The 21846-nt window shown below is 44.8% G+C and overlaps 1 protein-coding gene across 5 annotated transcripts in view; it reads right to left on the reverse strand.

The window, feature by feature from the left end:
* LOC139548310 (protocadherin Fat 3-like) overlaps positions 1-21846 on the reverse strand; it is a 333023-nt gene that overhangs the window by 78582 nt on the left and 232595 nt on the right. For all 5 annotated transcript variants that reach the window (XM_071357916.1, XM_071357913.1, XM_071357914.1 and 2 more), the window contains exon 4: positions 6792-6853. In XM_071357916.1, the coding sequence (XP_071214017.1) occupies positions 6792-6853 (62 nt within the window). The remainder of the gene's footprint in view (positions 1-6791; positions 6854-21846) is intronic.

Consider the following 21846-nt stretch of genomic DNA (forward strand, 5'->3'; position numbering starts at 1 on the left):
CCTTCTTGCAGATGCTGGCAGCAGGCTTTTCTTCCCCAATATCACTCAAGCTTTTGTCTCAGGCATTTGATCTCAGATGCAACACTTTTCTCTTCCGCCATGCTGAATAGGGGTTTTGACCCTGTGCGTGCATGTTCAAGTGTGTGTGTGTTTGTGTGTGTGCTTTATCTGTTCAAGTGAAAAATCCATTCTGGTCCATGCAGAACTTGGCATACACATCTCATCAGGAGCATTTAACCATTGCCACTAAACATCTGCCCTTATTTTGGATCTTAATTTGATCACCCTGTTGCAGGAGAACTATGCAGGATATTTAAAATGTGTAGTGTATTTGAGGTTTAAATAGGCTTCTGAAGTTTGTAATTTCCACTTATGAAAGATCTTTCAATTTTATTTATTGTTATTTTTATTTATTTAACTAGGCAAGTCAGTTAAGAACAAATTATTATTTACAATGACTACCCCGGCCAAACCCAGATGACACTGAGCCTGTTGTGCGCCGCCCTATGGGACTCCCAATCACGGCCGGATGTGATACAGCCTGGATCAATCCCTTCCATTAACAACAATAATTCACATTTCCTGTTGCTGCAGGATTATTTTTCTGCTGTAGCAAACTGGCTCAAATGAAGATCCTATGTCTGTACATTGGGACAGATCTACTAAGAGTCTGCACCTGAAGAGTTTCTTTCCAAAACGCTATAGGTATATATTCAGAAATGTTGGTAAATTAGCTTTATTGTTTGAAGACCTTATGAAAGAGATTAGTGTGTTTTTTTCACTATCTAATCATGGCATGGGGTTGTTCAATGACAAACATGTATTTGTTTGAAATCTATCACTTGATGGTTTCATTTCAGAGAGACAAATAACCATGTTTTTTATGCAAAATGCTATGTATCTGTCACGTCTGCTCCCGCTCCCCCTCCCTGGTGCTCAAAGGTGCCAGGCTCCACAGCATTGCACACTCCTGCCACCATCATTACGCAAAACTGCCTTCTCCCCGTCACGCGCATCAGCGTATTATTGGACTCACCTGGACCTATTTATTACCTCCCCTATATTTGTCAGTTCCCCATCTCTGTTCCCCGCTGCTGCATTAATTGTGGAATGTCGTTGTTTTGCCTGTGTGCTGACGCTGGGCCTGTCTTGTTTCCTGTCTGTTCCTTATTAAATGTTGACTCCCCGTACCTGCTTCACATCTCTGGTGTCGGTGCTTACAGTACCACCTCACTCTCAGAGAAATAAGTAGTACTACCAGGTTTTAAACAGTGAAATGTAACAAATATGTTTTTTTATTTTATTTTTTATAAATAACTGTACAAATGATACATTTGTGACATCAATATCCCTATATACAGTGCATTCGGAAAGTATACAGACCCCCCTTGACTTTTTCCACATTTCGTTACGTTACAACCTTGTTCTAAAATGTATTTAAAATTTCCTCATCAATCTACACCCATACCCCACAATGACAAAGCAAAAACTGGTACCTTATTTACATAAGTATCCTTTGCTATGAGACTCACATTGAGCTCAGGTGCATCCTGTTTCCATTGATATTCTTTGAAATGTTTCTACAACTTGATTGGAGTCCACCTGTGGAAAATTAAATTGATTGGACATGATTTGGAAAGGCACACACCTGTCTAAATAACGTCCCGCATTTGACAGTGCATGTCAGAGCAAAAACCAAGCCATGAGGTCGAAGAAATTGTCCAAAAAGCTCAGAGACAGGCTCGTGTCGAGGCACAGATCTGGGGAAGGGTACCAAGAAATATCTGCAGCATTGAAGGTCCCCAAGAACACAGGGGCCTCCATCATTCTTAAATGGAAGAAGTTTCGAACTACCAAGACTCTTTCTTGAGCCGGCCGCCCGGCCAAACCTCAAGGAGGTGACCAAGAACCCGATGGTCACTCTGATTGAGTGCCAGAGTTCTTCTGTGGAGATGGGAGAACCTTCCAGAAGGATAACCATCTCGGCAGCACTCCACCAATCAGGGCTTTATGGTAGGGTGGCCAGAAGGAAGCCACTCCTCTGTAAAAGGCACATGACAGCCCACTTGGAGTTTGCCAAAAGGCACCTAAAGACTCTCAGACCATGAGAAACAAGATTCTCTGGTCTGATGAAACCAAGATTGAACTATTTCGCCTGAATGGCAAACGTCACATCTGGAGGAAACCTGGCACCATCCCTACAGTGAGGCATGGTGTAAAACGTTTACGTTTGACATTTTAGTCATTTAGCGCAGGGGTTCCCAAATCTTTTCACTCAGGCCCCCATTCTAGCATTGGGGAACATCCCACGCCACGTCTATTTGTATGGGCACAAGCACTGTTCATGACACAAACTGATCAAAACCTCTTTAATTAATTGTTACTTTTATTTCTTATTCTTATCCGTATTTTGTAAAACTAGAGGTCGGCCGATTAATTAGGGCCGATTTCAAGTTTTCATAACAATCGGTAATCGGCATTTTTGGACGCCGATTATGGCCGATTACATTGCATTCCACGAGGAAACTGCGTGGCAGGCTGACCATCTGTTATGCGAGTGCAGCAAGGAGCCAAGGTAAGTTGCTAGCTAGCATTAAACTTATCTTATAAAAAACAATCACTCTTCACATAATCACTAGTTAACTACACATGGTTGATGATATTACTAGGTTAACTAGCTTGTCCTGCGTTGCATATAATCAATGCGGTGCCTGTTAATTTATCATCAAATCACAGCCTACTTCGCCAAACGGGTGATGATTTAACAAAAGCACAATCGTTGCACGAATGTACCTAACCATAAACATCAATGCCTTTCTTAAAATCAATACACAGAAGTATTTTTTTTTAAACCTGCATATTTAGGCAGGTTACCTTCGCTTCCTTGGGCACAGGGATTATGATGGTCTGCTTGAAACATGTAGGTATTACAGACTCAGTCAGGGGGAGGTTGAAAATGTCAGTGAAGACACTTGCCAGTTGGTCCGCGCATGCTTTGAGTACACATCCTGGTAATCCATCGGGCCCCATGGCTTTGTGAATCTTGACCTGTCTAAAGATCTTGCTCACATCGGCTACCGAGAGCGTTATCACAGTCATCCAGAACAGCTGGTGCTCTCGTGCATGCTTCAGTGTTGCTTGCCTCGAAACGAGCATAAAATGCATTTAGCTCGTCTGGTAGGCTTGCGTTACTGAGCAGCTCACGTCTGGATTTCTCTTTGTAGTCCGTAAAAGTTTTCAAGCCCTGCCACATCCGACGTGCATCGGAGCCGGTGGAGTAGGATTCAATCTTAATCCTGTATTCACGCTTTGCTTGTTTGATGGTTCGTCTGAGGGCATAGCGGGATTTCTTATAGCCCTATAGATTAGTGTCCCGCTCCTTGAAAGCGGCAGCTTGATGAGGATGTTGCCTGTAATTCATGGCTTCTGGTTGCGATATGTACGTACGGTCACTGATGATGCACTCCCCAATTTCGAAATTGCACCCTGTGCATTCTACTACTACAACTTTCAAGAGTAGGTTCCAGACTGAGTTCCTTAAAAAAAAAGCCCCCCCTGCCAACCAGTTTGGGAACCACAGATTTAGCAGATGCTCTTATCCAGATCGAATTACAGTGACTGCATTCATCTTAAGATACCTAGGTGAGAGGACGACATATCACAGTCAAATAAACAGATACTAACATTCCATTCCAGCTAAACAATGGAAAATATGATATGTAGTGTTCTGAAGAAAAACATTATTTTTTAATACACAGCTAAAATATATGAATTAAAAATCTGAGAAAAGGAATGTTTTACACACCCATGAAGGTAACCATAAGCAATAATTTACTTCTGAAAAAACACAAATGTGGGCCTCCTGAGTGGCGCAGCGGTCTAAGACACTGCATCGCCGTGCTTGAGGCGTTCCCTTTTGTGTTCGTGGGTTCTTGTCTATGTGTAGTTGCCTGTCAGCACTCGTTTTGTATAGCTTCACGTGTCGTTTTGTTATTTTGGTTAGTTTGTTCAGTGTTCATTCTTATTATAATAAAGAATGTACGCATACCACGCTGCGCCTTGGTCCGATCCTTATAACGAACGTGACATTTGGAAATATACCCTTCACCTGTTCTTTCCACAGAAAGTTAAGCATAGAAGATCAAACAAAAGTCTAGGAGAAGGAATAATATATTTATGGTAAAATCTGTTTTGTCCCCTATTGAAGCAGCAGGTTCTTGGTACAGGCCTAGCTGCAACATTATAAGCTAACACATTCCATGCTAACAGGCTACGTGCTAACTTTGATCTATAAACCCCTGCTAAATCTGATCGGACGTACAGTACAAATGTCACGTTCCTGACCTGTTTTCTGTTGTTTTTGTATGTGTTAGTCGGTCAGGGCGTGAGTGTGGGTGGGCATTCTATGTTATGTGTTTCTATGTTGGTTAATGGGTGACCTGATATGGTTCTCAATTAGAGGCAGGTGGTTTTCATCTCCTCTGATTGAGAACCATATTAAGGTAGGTGGTTTCACATTGTTTGTTGTGGGTGGATGTTTCCTGTGTCTGTGTCTGTATGCACCACACGGGACTGTTTCATGTTTTCGTTCGTTTGTTGTAGTCTGTTCCTGTTTCATGCGTTCTTCGGTTTTATGTAAGTTCTTATGTTCAGGTCAGTCTACGTCGTTTGTTGTTTTGTATCAATTCAAGAGTTTTTCGTCTTCGTCTGGTTTTGTTAAATAAATTACTATGTCCTATCACAACGCTGCGCCTTGGTCCAATCTCTCACCACAAGACGACCGTTACAACAAATCACATCAATATAAAGCTCTGCACCAAACCTATGAAACAAATGTGGGCCATTAACATTTAGGTTCATCTCTGTAGATATCGATAAGACTTCACAGCATGGGACAACAAAATCATAATCATTCTCCCTCTGTTTATTCCTCATTGATCTGGCGTGGCATCTGTGTAAATGAATATGGATTTCTATGACCGGTCTAAATCACACCACTGTTTACTGTTTGGAGGGTTGGCATGGAGAGGAAATAAGACTTAACTGGTTTGCACTGTCGCACCGTTTTAAGTCTGTAGCTAAACTATATGTGGAATGGAGTGAGGGAATGGCTAGCAGACAGACGGACAGACAGACAGCCAAGCATAGGACAGAGAAGTAGGAAGATGGGAATGGCTGACAGACAGACAGGCAGAGGACAGAGAAGTAGGAAGATGGGAATGGCTGACGGACAGACAGGCAGAGGACAGAGAGGTAGGAAGATGGGAATGGCTGATGGACCGACAGGCAGAGGACAGAGAGGTAGGAAGATGGGAATGGCTGACGGACCGACAGGCAGAGGACAGAGAGGTAGGAAGATGGGAATGGCTGACGGACAGACAGACAGGCAGAGGACAGAGAAGTAGGAAGATGGGAATGGCTGACGGACAGACAGGCAGAGGACAGAGAGGTAGGAAGATGGGAATGGCTGATGGACCGACAGCCAGAGGACAGAGAGGTAGGAAGATGGGAATGGCTGACGGACAGACAGGCAGAGGACAGAGAGGTAGGAAGATGGCCGAAGATGTTTGCTTTCTCTCACAGTGCAGCGTTATTAGACTATACAGGGAGGTGGGAGAAGAGATGTTACTGAGCATCAACTAACATAAAACATAGAGGCTTTGTTACGTTGAGGATTTAATGGATGTAATGTGTCCATTGATCTGTTTCCTCATCACATATTCTCCCCGTCACAGACCATATCTGAAGTATACTGCCAACTTGCATCAAAACATACGACAGCATTTTACTGAGAAACAATCAATACAGCAAGAGCAGAATATCTTTTAAAAAGAGTTTGTCACCAGACACATGCATGCATGCACGCACACACACACACACACACACACACACACACACACACACACACACACACACACACACACACACACACACACACACACACACACACACACACACACACACACACACACACACACACACACACACACACACACACACATACACACTCCCCACACAGAGGCTCATGATTCAGGACTCTGACAGCAGCAACACCATTTACCTCCAATCTGCCACCCTTAGTCAAGATACGGCACTCCAATCAGCTCATAATGGAACCCAACACACAAACTCCATTTCCTGCTCCACTCCTCGTACTGACTCAATTACACTAGACCTGCCTCTCTAATGCACACTCTACTGAGACCAGGAAGTCAGAGAGGGAGGTATGAAGAGAGAGGGATAGAGAGAGATCAACAGAGAGTGAGAGAAAAAGACAGACAGAGAGAGAGAGAGCGAGGGAGAGAAAGAGAAGATGAGAGAGAAAGATAGAGAGAGAGTGATAGAGAGACACAGAGAGAGAGAGAGAGAGAGAGAGAGAGAGAGAGAGAGAGGAGGAAGAGAGAGAGAGAGAGAGAGAGCAGAGCGGATTGGGACAGGAGGCTTCTCTCTGTCAGGGTTCTAAAGGTTTGGCTCCAGTCCGCCACAATGGGAGAGAGATACTGAGAGATGTACTGTATTTTCATTAAACATCTGACAGCGCATTCACGTCAGACAGCCAAACACATGCATAGAAACGTGTCGGACACACACGCACGCACGCACGCACGCACGCACGCACGCACGCACGCACGCACGCACGCACGCACGCACGCACGCACGCACACACACACACACACACACACACACACACACACACACACACACACACACACACACACACACACACACACACACACACACACACACACACACACACACACACACACACACACACACTGTGTGTCTCTTACCTCTAAAACATGCTCAGCCTGTTGCTCCCTGTCTAGTTTCCTGGACGTGGTAGTGATGACACCTGTGAACACAGAGACAAACACATCAGAGAAAAGAACTAACAAACACATACAGGAACATCAAATGTATTTATGAAGCCCTTTTAACATCAGCATATGTCAAAGTGCTATGCAGAATCCCAGCCTAAAACCCTAAAGCAATGCAGACGTAGAAGCACAGTGGCTAGGAAAAACTCCCTAGAAAGGCAGAAACCTAGGAAGAAACCTAGAGAGAAGCTAGGCTCTGAGGAGTGGCCAGTCCTCTTCTGGCTGTGCCGGGTGGAGATTATAAGAGTACATGGCCATTAAGGCCAGACCATTCTTCAAGATGTTCAAACGTTCATAGATGACCAGCAGGGTCAAATAAAAATCACAGTGGTTGTAGAGGGTGCAACAGGTCAGCACCTCAGGAGTACATTTTCTTAACTGTAGCTACACTACCGTTTAAAAGTTTGGGGTCACTTAGAAATGTCCTTGTTTTTAAAAAAAAGAAGATTTTTTTTCGTCCATTAAAATTACATAAAATCGATCAGAAATACAGTGTAGACATTGTTAATGTTGTAAATGACTAAATTGCCAAGAAACTGAAGATCTCGTACAACGCTGTGTACTACTCCCTTCACAGAACAGCGCAAACGAGCTCTAACCGGAATAGAAATAGGAGTGGGAGGCCCCGGTGCATAACTAAGCAAGAAGACAAGTACATTAGAGTCTCTACGTCAACAGTGAAGAGGCGACTCCGGGATGCTGGTCTTCTAGCAGAGTTGCAAAGAAAAAGCCATATCTCAGACTCGCCAATAAAAAGAAAAGATTAAGATGGGCAAAAGAACACAGGCACTGGACAGAGGAACTCTGCCTAGATGGCCAGCATCCCGAAGTCACCTCTTCACTGTTGATGTTGAGACTGGTGTTTTGCGGGTACTATTTAATGAAACTGCCAGTTGAGGACTTGTGAGGCGTCTGTTTCTCAAACTAGACATACTCATGTACTTGTCCTCTTACTCAGTTGTGCACCGAGGCCTCCCACTCCTAATTTCTATTCTGGTTAGAGCCAGTTTGCGCTGTTCTGTGAAGGGAATAGTACACAGCGTTGTACAAGATCTTCAGTTTCTTGGAAATTTCTTGCATGGAATAGCTTTCATTTCTCAGAACAAGAATAGACTGATGAGTTTGAGAAGAAAGTTCTTTGTTTCTGGCCATTTTGAGCCTGTAATCGAACCCACAAATGCTGATGCTCCAGATACTCAACTAGTCTAAAGAAGGCCAGTTTTATTGCTTCTTTAATCAGAACAACAGGTTACAGCTGTGCTAACATAATTGCAAAAGGGTTTTCTAATGATCAATTAGCCTTTTAAAATTATAACTTGGATTAGCTAACACAACGTGCCATTGGAACACAGTAGTGATGGTTGCAGATAATGGGCCTCTGTACGCCTATGTAGATATTCCATAAAAAATCTGCCATTTCCAACTACAATAGTCATTTACAACATTAACAATGTCTACACTGTATTTCTGATCAATTTGATGTTTTTTAATGGATTTTTTTTGTTGCTTTTCTTTCAAAAACAAGGACATTTCTAAGTGACCCCAAACTTTTGAATGGTAGTGTCGATAAAAAACATTTAAACGGCATCATGAATGTGTGGTCAAAAACAGCTTCATTAAGGCAACTAATGTCACATTTAATTAGTCAGATCTACTTATGATATTCCTACATTACCCTCATTAGCTCACGGGATACACATGCACACACACACTCACGTACACACAGGTACACACACGTACACACCGGGACTCCCACCACCTAACCAAATGAGCATTGTGACAAGGTAATTACTGTGGCTGTCCTACAGGACGCTGTCTGAGGCTAATTACTGACACTAGTCTCTACTGCCCCTAATTGTTTTGTTACTTAATGTCATTACAGCAGAACAGAGAGAGAGAGAGAGAGAGAGAGAGAGAGCGAGAGAGAGAGAGAGAGAGAGAGAGAGAGAGAGAGAGAGAGAGAGAGAGAGAGAGAGAGAGAGAGAGAGAGAGAGAGAGAGAGAGAGAGAGAGAGAGAGAGAGAGAGAGAAGAAGGAATAAGAGAGACAGAAGGAATAAGAGAGAGAGAAATAGAAGGAATAAGAGAGAAAGAGAAAGAGAGAAGGAAGGAATAAGAGAGAGAGAGAAAGAGAGAAGGAATAATAGAGAGAGAGAAAGAGAGAAGGAATAATAGAGAGAGAGAAAGAGAGAAGGAATAATAGAGAGAGAGAAAGAGAGGAATAAGAGAGAGAGAGAAAGAGAGAAGGAATAAGAGAGAGAGAGAGAGAGAGAGAGAGAGAGAGAGAGAGAGAGAGAGAGAGAGAGAGAGAGAGAGAGAGAGAGAGAGAGAGAGAGAGAGAGAGAGAGAGAGAGAATGAATAAGAGAGAGAGAGAAGGAATAATAGAGAGAGAGAAGGAATAAGAGAGAGAGAAGGAATAAGAGAGAGAGAGAAGAAGGAATAAGAGAGACAGAAGGAGAAGGAATAAGAGAGAGAGAGAGAAGGAATAAGAGAGAGAGAAGGAGAAGGAATAAGAGAGAGAGAGAGAAGGAATAAGAGAGAGAGAAGGAGAAGGAATAAGAGAGAGAGAAGGAGAAAGAATAAGAGAGAAAGAAGGAGAAGGAATAAGAGAGAAAGAGAGAAGGAATAAGAGAGAGATAGAAAGAGAGAAGGAATAAGAGAGAGAAGGAGAAGGAATAAGAGAGAGAGAGAAAGAGAGAAGGAATAAGAGAGAGAGAGAGAGAGAGAGAGAGAGAGAGAGAGAGAGAGAGAGAGAGAGGGAGAGAGAGAGAGAGAGAGAGAGAGAGAGAGAGAAGGAATAAGAGAGAGAGAGAGGGTGACTGACAAGGAATGGGAAAGAGAGAAATTGAAAGGGGGGGGGGACTGTCAGGAGAGAGACAGTGTGACAGTGTGACAATGTGCCTCGTCACATGGGACATTTCCCTCCATTTCTCCTCACATGAATGGAAACGTATGCTACCTTGCTAAAGTTCAGTCAGTTTGAAAGAGACCTCAGGGGTGAGCAAGAATAGCCACTTATTAATTTACTGGTCACGCTACTGTACACCCCCTCTTCTCCTTCTCCCTTCTCCCTCCCATCATGTCTCACAGATCAATACAGCGTTTTAGGCCCTTGTAAGGTTTTCTGACACTGTCAAGAGTTTGCTCGGTGAGAAAACAAAACAGTGGTGAGAAATAGAGCTTCTGGGGAGAGAGCGCACAACCTGGAGTGACGCATGCACGCCTTATATAATCTCCCTGATGGAAAACAGGAGCACAACTGAGATACAATGGTTCCACCTGGAGAATTGAGGATTGTCACACCCACACACACCCACCCACCCACACACACCCACACCCACCCACACCCACACCCACCCACACCCACACCCACACCCACACAGGTTTTGTTCTTCTATCCTCGTGGGGACCTAAAATTGATTTTAAAATCAAATTCCTATTTTCCCTAACCCTAACCCTAAACCTACCCCTACCCCTAACCCCAACTCCTAACCCTTACCCTAACCACTAACCCCTTACCAAACTCTAATTGCAACCTAACCCTTAACTTAAAATAGCCCCCCATATTCTCTCTCTCATTATTCATGATTGGATAAACAGTAGGTGATGGGTTGTGTTCTAAGTGATGACAGTTAGCGGCAGGAGGTTTTCCTGGGCAGGCGATCGATGAGGGCAATCAACCCTGAAGGACCCCAGTGACACAGAACTGAGCCGGACGGGTCCTCATCGACCCTCTCAATGGTGAGTCTGTCACTCTGTACACACACTTTAAACACACACACACACCAATGTACTGTATCCATTTTTGTTTACTTTCGTTCCAACTGGTGGGCTCAGAGTAAAGAGAAGTTTATCAAATAAACTGCATTAGATTCATTCAGTCAATGTGTGTTTGTGTCTGGTTTCTTTGTGGCCTGCTATAATACACACACTGACACACACAGACACACACAGTCTCAGGAGGAAGGCCTTTTGAGGAAAATACTCTAATGACTGCAGACTTGGGTAAACTTCTTATCATATGAAGAGCGAGGCATACAATAGGACAAACACACACACACACACACACACACACAAACACACCACAACCTGTGATACTGAGGGGAACAATGACAGCGAAGCCTGAACTCATTAGTCTAGAGCTGGGCTTTAAAACAGAGCAAACGAGCTGGGTGACAAAATACTAACAATCAGAGAGGGGGGGGGGGGGGCTAGACAGAGAGAGCGAGAGAGGGGAGAGTCAGAAAGTGATAGAGACGGAGAGCGACAGAGATATACAGAGAGAAAGAGAGAGAGAGAGATCGGGGTGGGGGGGTGCTGGAACGGAGGGAGTGAGAAAGGAGAGAGAGAGAGGTAGAAAGGATGGACAGAGAGGGAGTGAAAGAGTAAAGGAAAGAAACAGAGAGTACAACATAAGTGAAAGGATGAGGGAGAGAGAAAGACAGACAATGAGAAGGAAGCTTGAGAGACTGCGAGAGGACAATTAAGAGGAGCGAGAGAGAGAAATAGAGAGAGAAAGAGGAGAGGGAGAGAGAGAGACACCATTGTAAATACAACCTATATTTATGTTGATTTATTGTCTCTTTTGTACTTTAACCCACTGTTCCCCCGGTAGGCTGTCATTGTAAATAAGGCAGTTAACCCACTGTTCCCCGGTAGGCTGTCATTGTAAACAAGGCAGTTAACCCACTGTTCCCCGGTAGGCTGTCATTGTAAATAAGTCAGTTAACCCACTGTTCCCCGGTAGGCTGTCATTGTAAATAAGTCAGTTAACCCACTGTTCCCCCGGTAGGCTGTCATTGTAAATAAGTCAGTTAACCCACTGTTCCCCGGTAGGCTGTCATTGTAAACAAGGCAGTTAACCCACTGTTCCCCGGTAGGCTGTCATTGTAAATAAGTCAGTTAACCCACTGTTCCCCGGTAGGCTGTCATTGTAAATAAGAATTTGTTATTAACTGACTTGACTCATAAATAAAGGTTCAAACAAAAAAGGGGCTTAAACAAGATTAGGATCCTTAACATCCTTAAAAATCCCTAACTGAAAAACTATGTTTTTTTGTTTTTTCCCCCCACAAAAAGAAAACTACAGTACAGTTATCACCAAAAAATATTATTTTCCACATAACTATAGGCTGTAAAGGCCTGGGGAAAGTTGTGTAATTTAAATAAAACCAGAGAGGAAGAGGAACTTTAATCTACTTTGGTGAATTTGCGAGGCATGCAAGACAAGACATTACAAGATTCAGATGAAGTCACAGTTCTTTCTGCCTGCCCCCGCCTGTCTCTCCCTAGAGCTGGCTCGCCTGGGTCGTATTCATTACGCCCATTCTGTCGCAAAACATTTTCGAATGGAAGCAAACGGAACGAGACAGGGAGGGACCTTAATTTTAGTTGCAAACTGTTTGGAATAATGATTACACCCCTGCTCTTTCTCTTTGCTAATGATGCGAGTGTGTGTTCAGTCTTCGGTCTGCTGCTGGTAGAATATCCTACCTTATTCATTGATGATAGGCCCTGGTTTACTGAAGTTTTGAGACATTGCACGCAAAGAAATTGCGAGATACAGCATTCAATTGCGATAGATAGGCCTAGTGCACGGTTCTGACTCCGTCTGCCTGGTAGTCGACCTGCCTATACTGTGTCCCTCCCCTCTCTCTCCGTCCTCCGCTAGCTCGCTACAAAAGATGCAAGTGTTTGTGTTCTCGGAAGTATGGCAACTAATCAGTCTCACCCGTTCCAAAAATACAGAATCTTATGAGTTGATTCCTAGCAGAATAAAATCTTGATACTCAGAAATGGAAATCGACACCAGGAGTCGAAGTGCAAGCAGTCAAGGAATCAATTATTTTGGCGTTGAATCTCCACCACTATGTCATCGTTGTTAACAATTGAAAAATGGCAGAAAAGGCAAGCGACAGCAGTGAAGTCCTGTAGGGCAAAACATTGAGAAGTTAAAGCTATGTATGGTGGAATGTAGGTACAGTAATGGTAGTGCATGTGCAATACTTTACCATCTGAAAGAGATGCACTGTGAGACCCTAACCGTTGCTAAGCAGCTGCTGTTTGAATTCACCTTTTAATGGAAAAGTACATTTTTCTAAATGTTTAAACATTAAGAAAAATGTTCCATTTGTCACATCCTTACCTCTCCCACATGACTCAGAGTAAAGACAGACACGCTCAACAAAGACATCATAAACACACTTCCACGCTAGAGACGCCACCCAGAAGTCAACAAAATGCAAAGTAGCTGGTGATAAATCTTGATATATTTCAACATTGGACGTGGCATGGCGATTGAGACTGGCTGGGTTAGGGAACAGCTGCAAGCTAGCCTGAATTTGCATTTTAATTAGAGCGAGGTGTAATTACTGGCAATTAGCTGAAATAACAATAATAGCAGCAATCACTGCACAGAGCCATGTAGCAAAGAGCTAATGACTGACGCTAACGCTAACAGGACAGGCCTACTGCAGACTGACTCAGCCACTAATGACTGACGCTAACAGGACAGGCCTACTGCAGACTGACTCACCTACTAATGACTGACGCTAACAGGACAGGCCTACTGCAGACTGACTCAGTCACTAATGACTGACACTAACGCTAACAGGACAGGCCTACTGCAGACTGACTTAGCCACTAATGACTGACACTAACGCTAACAGGACAGGCCTACTGCAGACTGACACAGTCACTAATGACTGACACTAACGCTAACAGGACAGGCCTACTGCAGACTGACTTAGCCACTAATGACTGACACTAACGCTAACAGGACAGACCTACTGCAGACTGACTCAGTCACTAATGACTGACACTAACACTAACAGGACAGGCCTACTGCAGACTGACTCAGCGTTAGTGTCAGTCATTAGCGGCTGAGTCAGTCTGCAGTAGGCCTGTCCTGTTAGCGTTAGTGTCAGTCATTAGTGGCTAACAGGACAGGCCTACTGCAGACTGACTCAGTCACTAATGACTGACACTAACGCTAACAGGACAGGCCTACTGCAGACTGACTCAGCCACTAATGACTGACACTAACACTAACAGGACAGGCCTGCAACAGACTGACTCAGCCACTAATGACTGACACTAACGCTAACAGGACAGGCCTACTGCAGACTGACTCAGCCACTAATGACTGACACTAACACTAACAGGACAGGCCTACTGCAGACTGACTCAGCCACTAATCACTGACACTAACGCTAACAGGACAGGCCTACTGCAGACTGACTCAGTCACTAATGACTGACACTAACGCTAACAGGACAGGCCTACTGCAGACTGACTCAGCCACTAATGACTGACACTAACACTAACAGGACAGGCCTACTGCAGACTGACTCAGCCACTAATGACTGACACTAACGCTAACAGGACAGGCCTACTGCAGACTGACTCAGCCACTAATGACTGACACTAACACTAACAGGACAGGCCTACTGCAGACTGACTCAGCCACTAATGACTGACGCTAACACAAAAAGGACAGGCCTACAGCAGACTGACTCAGTCACTAATGACTGACGCTAACGCTAACAGGACAGGCCTACAGCAGACTGGCTCAGCTAGAGGTAATCACCATACTACACACACAGCAGGACTCTACTTGAGTCTACTGAGAGACCAAGAAGGGAGCTAACAAGTGTGTCCTCCATGCCTGGACTACCCCTGAACGTTTACCTCTAGATTTAGTCTGTGCTAAGTTTGATCCGTACTAAAAGGTATCAGTACCAAGTTTGTATGCACTAGACCTGATATGCTCAATATATTTTTGACCACTGACTTGTAGCATCCAAGTTAAAGCCCCCTCCATCTTTTTCTCTAAGCGCAGACAGTGTTCCTCACTAGACAGACGGCCAAGCGTCTTTATGTATGACAATATTAGCAACGCAATTATGCAACATCAGTTCAAACACCTAGGAGCCAAAGCCTGTTAATTGCCGTTGTGGTATAGCGTACGTGTGTTTGTGTGTGGCTTTAGAATGGGAGTCGGGGAGGGGGGAGATGGGGAGGGGGGAGATGGGGAGGGGGGAGATGGGGAGGGGTGGACTTAAACTGCAGTTGAATTATTCAACAGAGAAAAGAGAAACTGTATGTAAAAGAAAAAGAGTGTTTAGGATCTGCCTAATGTAGCAACACTTTTACTAGCAGAAAATATCAGCATGGAAAAAACATCAATGTTAATTGTCCTACTGGGGGGTAGAATATGTTGAGTGTCCTCCCGTATTGCTATGTGTGTTATACGTGTGTAATATATCTTTATCATGTAGTGTGAAGGTGAGATAGGACGGTGCTCGTGAGATAGGACGGTGCTCGTGAGATAGGACGGTGCTCGTGAGATAGGACGGTGCTCGTGAGATAGGACGGTGCTAGTGAGATAGGATGGAGTTAGTGAGATAGGATGGAGTTAGTGAGATATGATGGTGTTAGTGAGATAGGATGGTGCTTGTGAGATAGGATGGTGCTTGTGAGATAGGATGGTGCTAGTGAGATAGGATGGTATTAGTGAGAGAGGGTGGAGATAGTGTGAGATAGGATGGTGCTAGTGAGATAGGATGGTATTAGTGAGAGAGGGTGGAGATAGTGTGAGATAGGATGGTGCTAGTGAGATAGGATGGTATTAGTGAGAGAGGGTGGAGATAGTGTGAGATAGGATGGTGTTAGTGAGATAGGATGGTATTAGTGAGAGAGGGTGGAGATAGTGTGAGATAGGATGGTGCTAGTGAGATAGGATGGTATTAGTGAGAGAGGGTGGAGATAGTGTGAGATAGGATGGTGCTAGTGAGATAGGATGGTATTAGTGAGAGAGGGTGGAGATAGTGTGAGATAGGATGGTGCTAGTGAGATAGGATGGTATTAGTGAGAGAGGGTGGAGATAGTGTGAGATAGGATGGTGTTAGTGGGGGCTGCAGCAGGTAGTAAACAGCTCAGATGGAGTGTCACTTGAGGCCAAGGGATCAAACTGCACTACATCTCCGGAGGATGTTTTTGACACAAATTAGGTAAAGTACCAGACAGAGTAAGAGTGAGAGTGAGAGTAAGAGTGAGAGAATGAGAGAGTGAGAGAGAGAGAGAGAGAGAGAGAGAGCGAGAGAGAGATGGCAGACTAACTATGTGAGAGAGAGGTGAGAGGTGGCAGACTATCTGACCACTGTGACTGATAGAAAACTGAGGAAAACACTGACTAGGTACAGACTCAGTGAGCACAGTCTGGCTATAGAGACCGGTCGTCACAGACAAACCTGGCTGCCCAGAGAGGACAGGCTGTGCTCACTCTGCTCCAGGGGAGAGGTAGAGACAGAGCTGCATTTCCTCTTACACTGTGACAAATACTCAGACCTAAGAGAATATTTCTTTCCCAAAATTATAATTCAATACAAAGAATTTGAAACTATAAAAGATGAAGAAAAAATCAAATATTTATTGGGTGAAAAGCCAAAATGTGCAGTTTTGGCAGCCAAATATGTGTCCTCCTGCCACAACCTGAGGGACAGCCAGTGAAAAGTGCAAAGTAATGTTGATAATATTTCCCATCTTACTTTGTTTTGTCTTTCATACCAGGTCATGTGTCTTCTCAGTCATGTTGAGACTGGTCTACTACTGTTGCTTTAATGTATTGTTGTTCTGATTAATATTGTTGTTGTAGTTGTTGTTAACGGTAATCCCATGTCCACTACTACTATTATTATTGCTGTTGGTCCCACCATTTATTTATATATAAATATATATATATTTTGTATATATATACATATATATTTGATTTGTATTTTTCGATATGTATACTTTGACAATGTAAGTAATAATGAACTTGCCATGTCAATAAAGTAAATTGAATTGAATTGAGAGAGAGAGAGAGAGAGAGAGAGAGAGAGAGAGAGAGAGAGGCAGAAAGAGTAAGAGAGAGAGAGAGAGAGGCAGAAAGAGTAAGAGAGAGAGAGAGAGAGAGGCAGAAAGAGTAAGAGAGAGAGAGAGGCAGAAAGAGTAAGAGAGAGAGAGAGGCAGAAAGAGTAAGAGAGAGAGAGAGAGAAAGGCAGAAAGAGTAAGAGAGAGCGAGAGAGAGAGAGAGAGAGAGATTGAGGCGAGGAGACAGAGAGAGTAAGAGAGAGAGAGCGAGAGAGAGAGAGTGAGGGAGGAAGTGAGGGAGCGAAGACGGTAGAGAAGGAGAAAAGGAGTGAGGGAGCGAAGGAGGTAGAGAAGGAGAAAAGGAGTGAGGGTGGATAGAGGTAGAAGGGGATCTGTAACAGGTCCCCTCAGGTCATGGTAGCCTGTCTCAGAGTGATTGTCTGCCTCAGTATCTCTCCTGTCATCGCTCTGTCCGACAAGGCCAGGGCTGAGGGAGAGGGCCCAGGTGCCTGTGTGAGTGACAGAGTGTCCATGTATGCGTGTATGTGCATCCATGCGTGCAGTTGTGCACACTTCTGTAAGTGTGTGTGTGACCCCTCATCGCCAGTCAAGTACAGAGCATTGAGTCTACTGATTTCTGTCCTCCCCTCCTCTCGTCTCCCAGTAGCTGCAGCGTTCCCATTAAGCTTATTACAAAGATGAAGACAGATTGAGGGGTTGGGGAGTGCTCTTCAAATTTCACAAACGCATGCCTTCCTTTCAGACACACGCACACACACACACACAGACACACACACACACACAGACACGAACACACACACATGCCTCCCGTCTATACCAGGGCCATGCTTGGGTTACACAGCATTGATAGTCATACATTAAGACCAGTACAGGACAGGCCTGGGAACAGCCAACATGCTCTGTTTAACAAAAGAGGAGATCTGATCCTGAGGGCTGATCCTGTATCTGTGGTTGCTAGCTTCTTAGAAGAAAGTAGTGTTTGGATAACTGACTGTGGACCTGTGATGTGGGCATATTCCTCAGGGAAGTTGAGATCATTGTCTATTGACTTATGACCTGTATCAACTTATGACCTCACCAAAGACCAGACCATTGGGCTGGCTATAGACCTGTGAAATATACTATACATTTTCATCCAGAAAAGTGGCCTTTCAGCAAATTCATGTCACATATTAAGCAGTCTACTCATTGTAAAGGAGACTTTGATGTTACTTTTGAAGGTTACAGCTTCAGAATATAAGGATAAATAGACATGGAGGGAGAGAGGGGTACAGTAAAGCGAAAGACAGGGGAGAGGGGAGAGGGAGAAGGAGAGAGAGAGGTAAAGGGAGAAAGAGAGAAAGAGAGAATGGGTAGAGCAAGAGAAAAATACAGACATTGAAAGAGAGGGAGAGAGAGAAAGAAAGAGAGTGAGGAAGTGAAGAAGGTAGAGAGATATAGGGAGAGGGAGAACCCTAAGGATGTGTGGTCTGTTGACATGGCCGTGGTCTAGAGTGTTGAGGAGAAACAGAAGACCAGAACACTGAGAATTACTGTTGAGACAAGCAGAGGTGTGGTGAACGACAGAGCAGGCCAGGGGGAGAGAGAGGGAGACAGAGAGGGAGGATGGTAGAGAGACAAGGTAAAAGGATGCTCTCTACGGAGCCAAATCTCAAACCAAGAGGAAGAAACAACACTCTTTGTCTATCAAACCAACCATTCCTCAATGACCAACGTAACACCCAGACATGCCTCTCCTCTCGCTGTGACCGAACAGTCCGAGACCATGCTGCTTTCTTCCCTTGTCTCCTTTCCTTCTTAATAATCAACAAATGAACAGACTGGATAGCAATGCATGATAGAGTCGAATTGTAATTTATTGTCCATCTGTTATAATAGAAGCTCTTTCTTCTCACCCAGAGACAACACACAAACACACACCACTTGAGAGGAGCGGGGAGCACGGGGTCAGCTGAATTACAGTGACCCTGGTGCAGTTCTGGGGTTACTCGGAGATTGAACAGCAGATGGTTAGTGGGGAGCACTTGAGAGGAGCGGGGAGCACGGGGTCAGCTGAATTACAGTGACCCTGGTGCAGTTCTGGGGTTACTCGGAGATTGAACAGCAGATGGTTAGTGGGGAGCACTTGAGAGGAGCGGGGAGCACGGGGTCAGCTGAATTACAGTGACCCTGGTGCAGTTCTGGGGTTACTCAGAGATTGAACAGCAGATGGTTAGTGGGGAGCACTTGAGAGGAGCGGGGAGCCCTCGGTCAGCTGAATTACAGTGACCCTGGTGCAGTTCTGGGGTTACTCGGAGATTGAACAGCAGATGGTTAGTGGGGAGCACTTGAGAGGAGCGGGGAGCACGGGGTCAGCTGAATTACAGTGACCCTGGTGCAGTTCTGGGGTTACTCGGAGATTGAACAGCAGATGGTTAGTGGGGAGCACTTGAGAGGAGCGGGGAGCACGGGGTCAGCTGAATTACAGTGACCCTGGTGCAGTTCTGGGGTTACTCGGAGATTGAACAGCAGATGGTTAGTGGGGAGCACTTGAGAGGAGCGGGGAGCACGGGGTCAGCTGAATTACAGTGACCCTGGTGCAGTTCTGGGGTTACTCGGAGATTGAACAGCAGATGGTTAGTGGGGAGCACTTGAGAGGAGCAGGGAGCACGGGGTCAGCTGAATTACAGTGACCCTGGTGCAGTTCTGGGGTTACTCGGAGATTGAACAGCAGATGGTTAGTGGGTAGCACTAGAGAGGAGCAGGGAGCACGGGGTCAGCTGAATTACAGTGACTCTGGTGCAGTTCTGGGGTTACTCGGGGATTCAACAGCAGATGGTTTGTGGGGAGCATGTGAAACCAGCAGCCCTCTGCTGCCAAACCTGGGATTTGATCTCACCTAACAACATCCTTCTCCATCAGTGGTTCCTCTCACTGTAGTCAGAGAGATATACTACGTTTTTTCTTTCTTCTTGAGACCATAAAAAATGTACGGACCATCAAAAGAAATTCATAGAGATCAGCTAAAATCTCCAGTACAGCTGGTGTGTGTGTATCTGAGAGTGTGTGTCACCTCCTTTCCAGTGGAGTAGAACTGTCACATTTAGGTCCAGCCATCTGGATGGGTTAAGGGTATTTAATTAGTCACGTACGCTAATCAGGCTGGCCGCTACACATCGCCTCCACATGTAGCTGCCTATCAGGCCGTCACATAAATCACACACACACACACACACACACACACAAACGTGCAAACATGATGAGCTGGCAGTCAGGTGTGTAGTAGCTGGATGGGGCTGTACTGCTGCCAGGTGAGGCCAGTGGAGATTGGAGAAAGAGAGAAAGAGAGAGAGATGGGATAGATAGGGAAAGAAAGAGAGAGAAAGAGTGGCAGTGACAGAGTGAGAGAGTTACAGAGAGGGAGAGGGGGATACAGAAAGAGCAGGAATCTGAGAAAGACAGAGACGTGCTGTTAATGAGCTTGACGGATGCCACTCATGCATCGCTGCAGTGTGTGTATGTGTGTGTTGTTGATTACCATATAGATAGCTTTACTGAACCCAGAGAGATGAACAGAGGGAATTAAGGTTGTAGCTATAACGCCAATTCACTTACAGTGTCAACGTGCTGGGAAAGACAGGAGAGATAGAGACGCATGATGGCAAGATGGAGAGAAAGAGAGAGAAGAGAAGGTGGAAGAAAGATACAAGTGGACAACTAATGCAAATGGAGGGATGAAGAGAGAGACAGTGGTTGGGAATACAGGAGGAGGTAGAAAGAGAGAGGAGGAAAAGGTAACGAGAGAGACAGAGAGACAGAGAGAGAGAGAGAGAAAGAGGAGTACAAGGATCAGAAACCAACAGACACATAGAATACCAATTTGGGAGATGGTGCACCTGGGGCATCTCAGTAGTCTAAAGTAGGCTTCGTCGCCACTTCCCTCCATTCCTTTCCTCCTCTGCTCTCCTCCTCGGCTCTCCACCCCTCTCCTCTCCATTCCTTTCCTCCTCTGCTCTCCTCCCCTCTCCATTCCTTTCCTCATCTGCTCTCCTCCCCTATGCTCTCCATTCCTTTCCTCCTCTCCTCTCCTCCCATCTCCTCTCCATTCCTTTCCTCCTCTCCTCCTCACTGTATCACAATTCCAGTGGGTCAGAAGTTTACATACACTAAGTTGACTGTGCCTTTAAACAGCTTGGAAAATTCCAGAAAATTATGTCATGGCTTTAGAAGCTTCTGATAGGCTAATTTACATCATTTGAGTCAATTGGAGGTGTACCTGTGGATGTAATTCAAGGCCTACCTTCCAACTCCCTGCCTCTTTGCTTGACATCATGGAAAAATCAAAAGAAATCACCCAAGACTTCAGAAATTTAATTGTAGAACTCCACAAGTCTGGTTCATCCTTGGGAGCAATTTTCAAATGTCCGAAGGTACCACGTTCATCTGTACAAACAATAGTACGCAAGTATAAACACCATGGGACCACGCAGTCGTCATACCGCTCAGGAAGGAGACGCGTTCTGTCTCCTAGAGATTCATGTACTTTGGTGCGAAAAGAGCAAATCAATCCCAGAACAACAGCAAAGGACCTTGTGAAGATGCTGGAGGAAACAGGTACAAAAGTATTTATATCCACAGTAAAACGAGTCCTATATCGACATAAAATGAAAGGCCGCTCAGCAAGGAAGAAGCCACTGCTCCAAAACCGCCATAAAAAAGCCAGACTACAGTTTGCAACTGCACATGGGGACAAGGATCGTACTTTTTGGAGAAATGTCTTCTGGTCTGATGAAACAAAAATAGAACTGGTTGGCCATAATGACCATCGTTATGTTTGGAGGAAAAAGGGGGAGGCTTGCAAGCCGAAGAACACCATCCCAACCGTGAAGCAAGGGGGTGTCACGTTCGTCTTCCTCCTCGTCTGAGGAGGAGTAGTTGGAAGGATCGGAGGACCAATATGCAGCATGGTAAGTGTTCATCTTGATATTTATTTAAAAAGAGAACACTGAACAAACTATACAAAAATAACAAACAACGAACGTGAAGCTATCGAATAATAGTGCTGACACAAAACACTACACATAGACAATCACCCACAACCCACAATGACAAAACAG

Source organism: Salvelinus alpinus, chromosome 21 (assembly GCF_045679555.1).
Source record: "Salvelinus alpinus chromosome 21, SLU_Salpinus.1, whole genome shotgun sequence".
Lineage (NCBI taxonomy): Eukaryota > Metazoa > Chordata > Actinopteri > Salmoniformes > Salmonidae > Salvelinus > Salvelinus alpinus.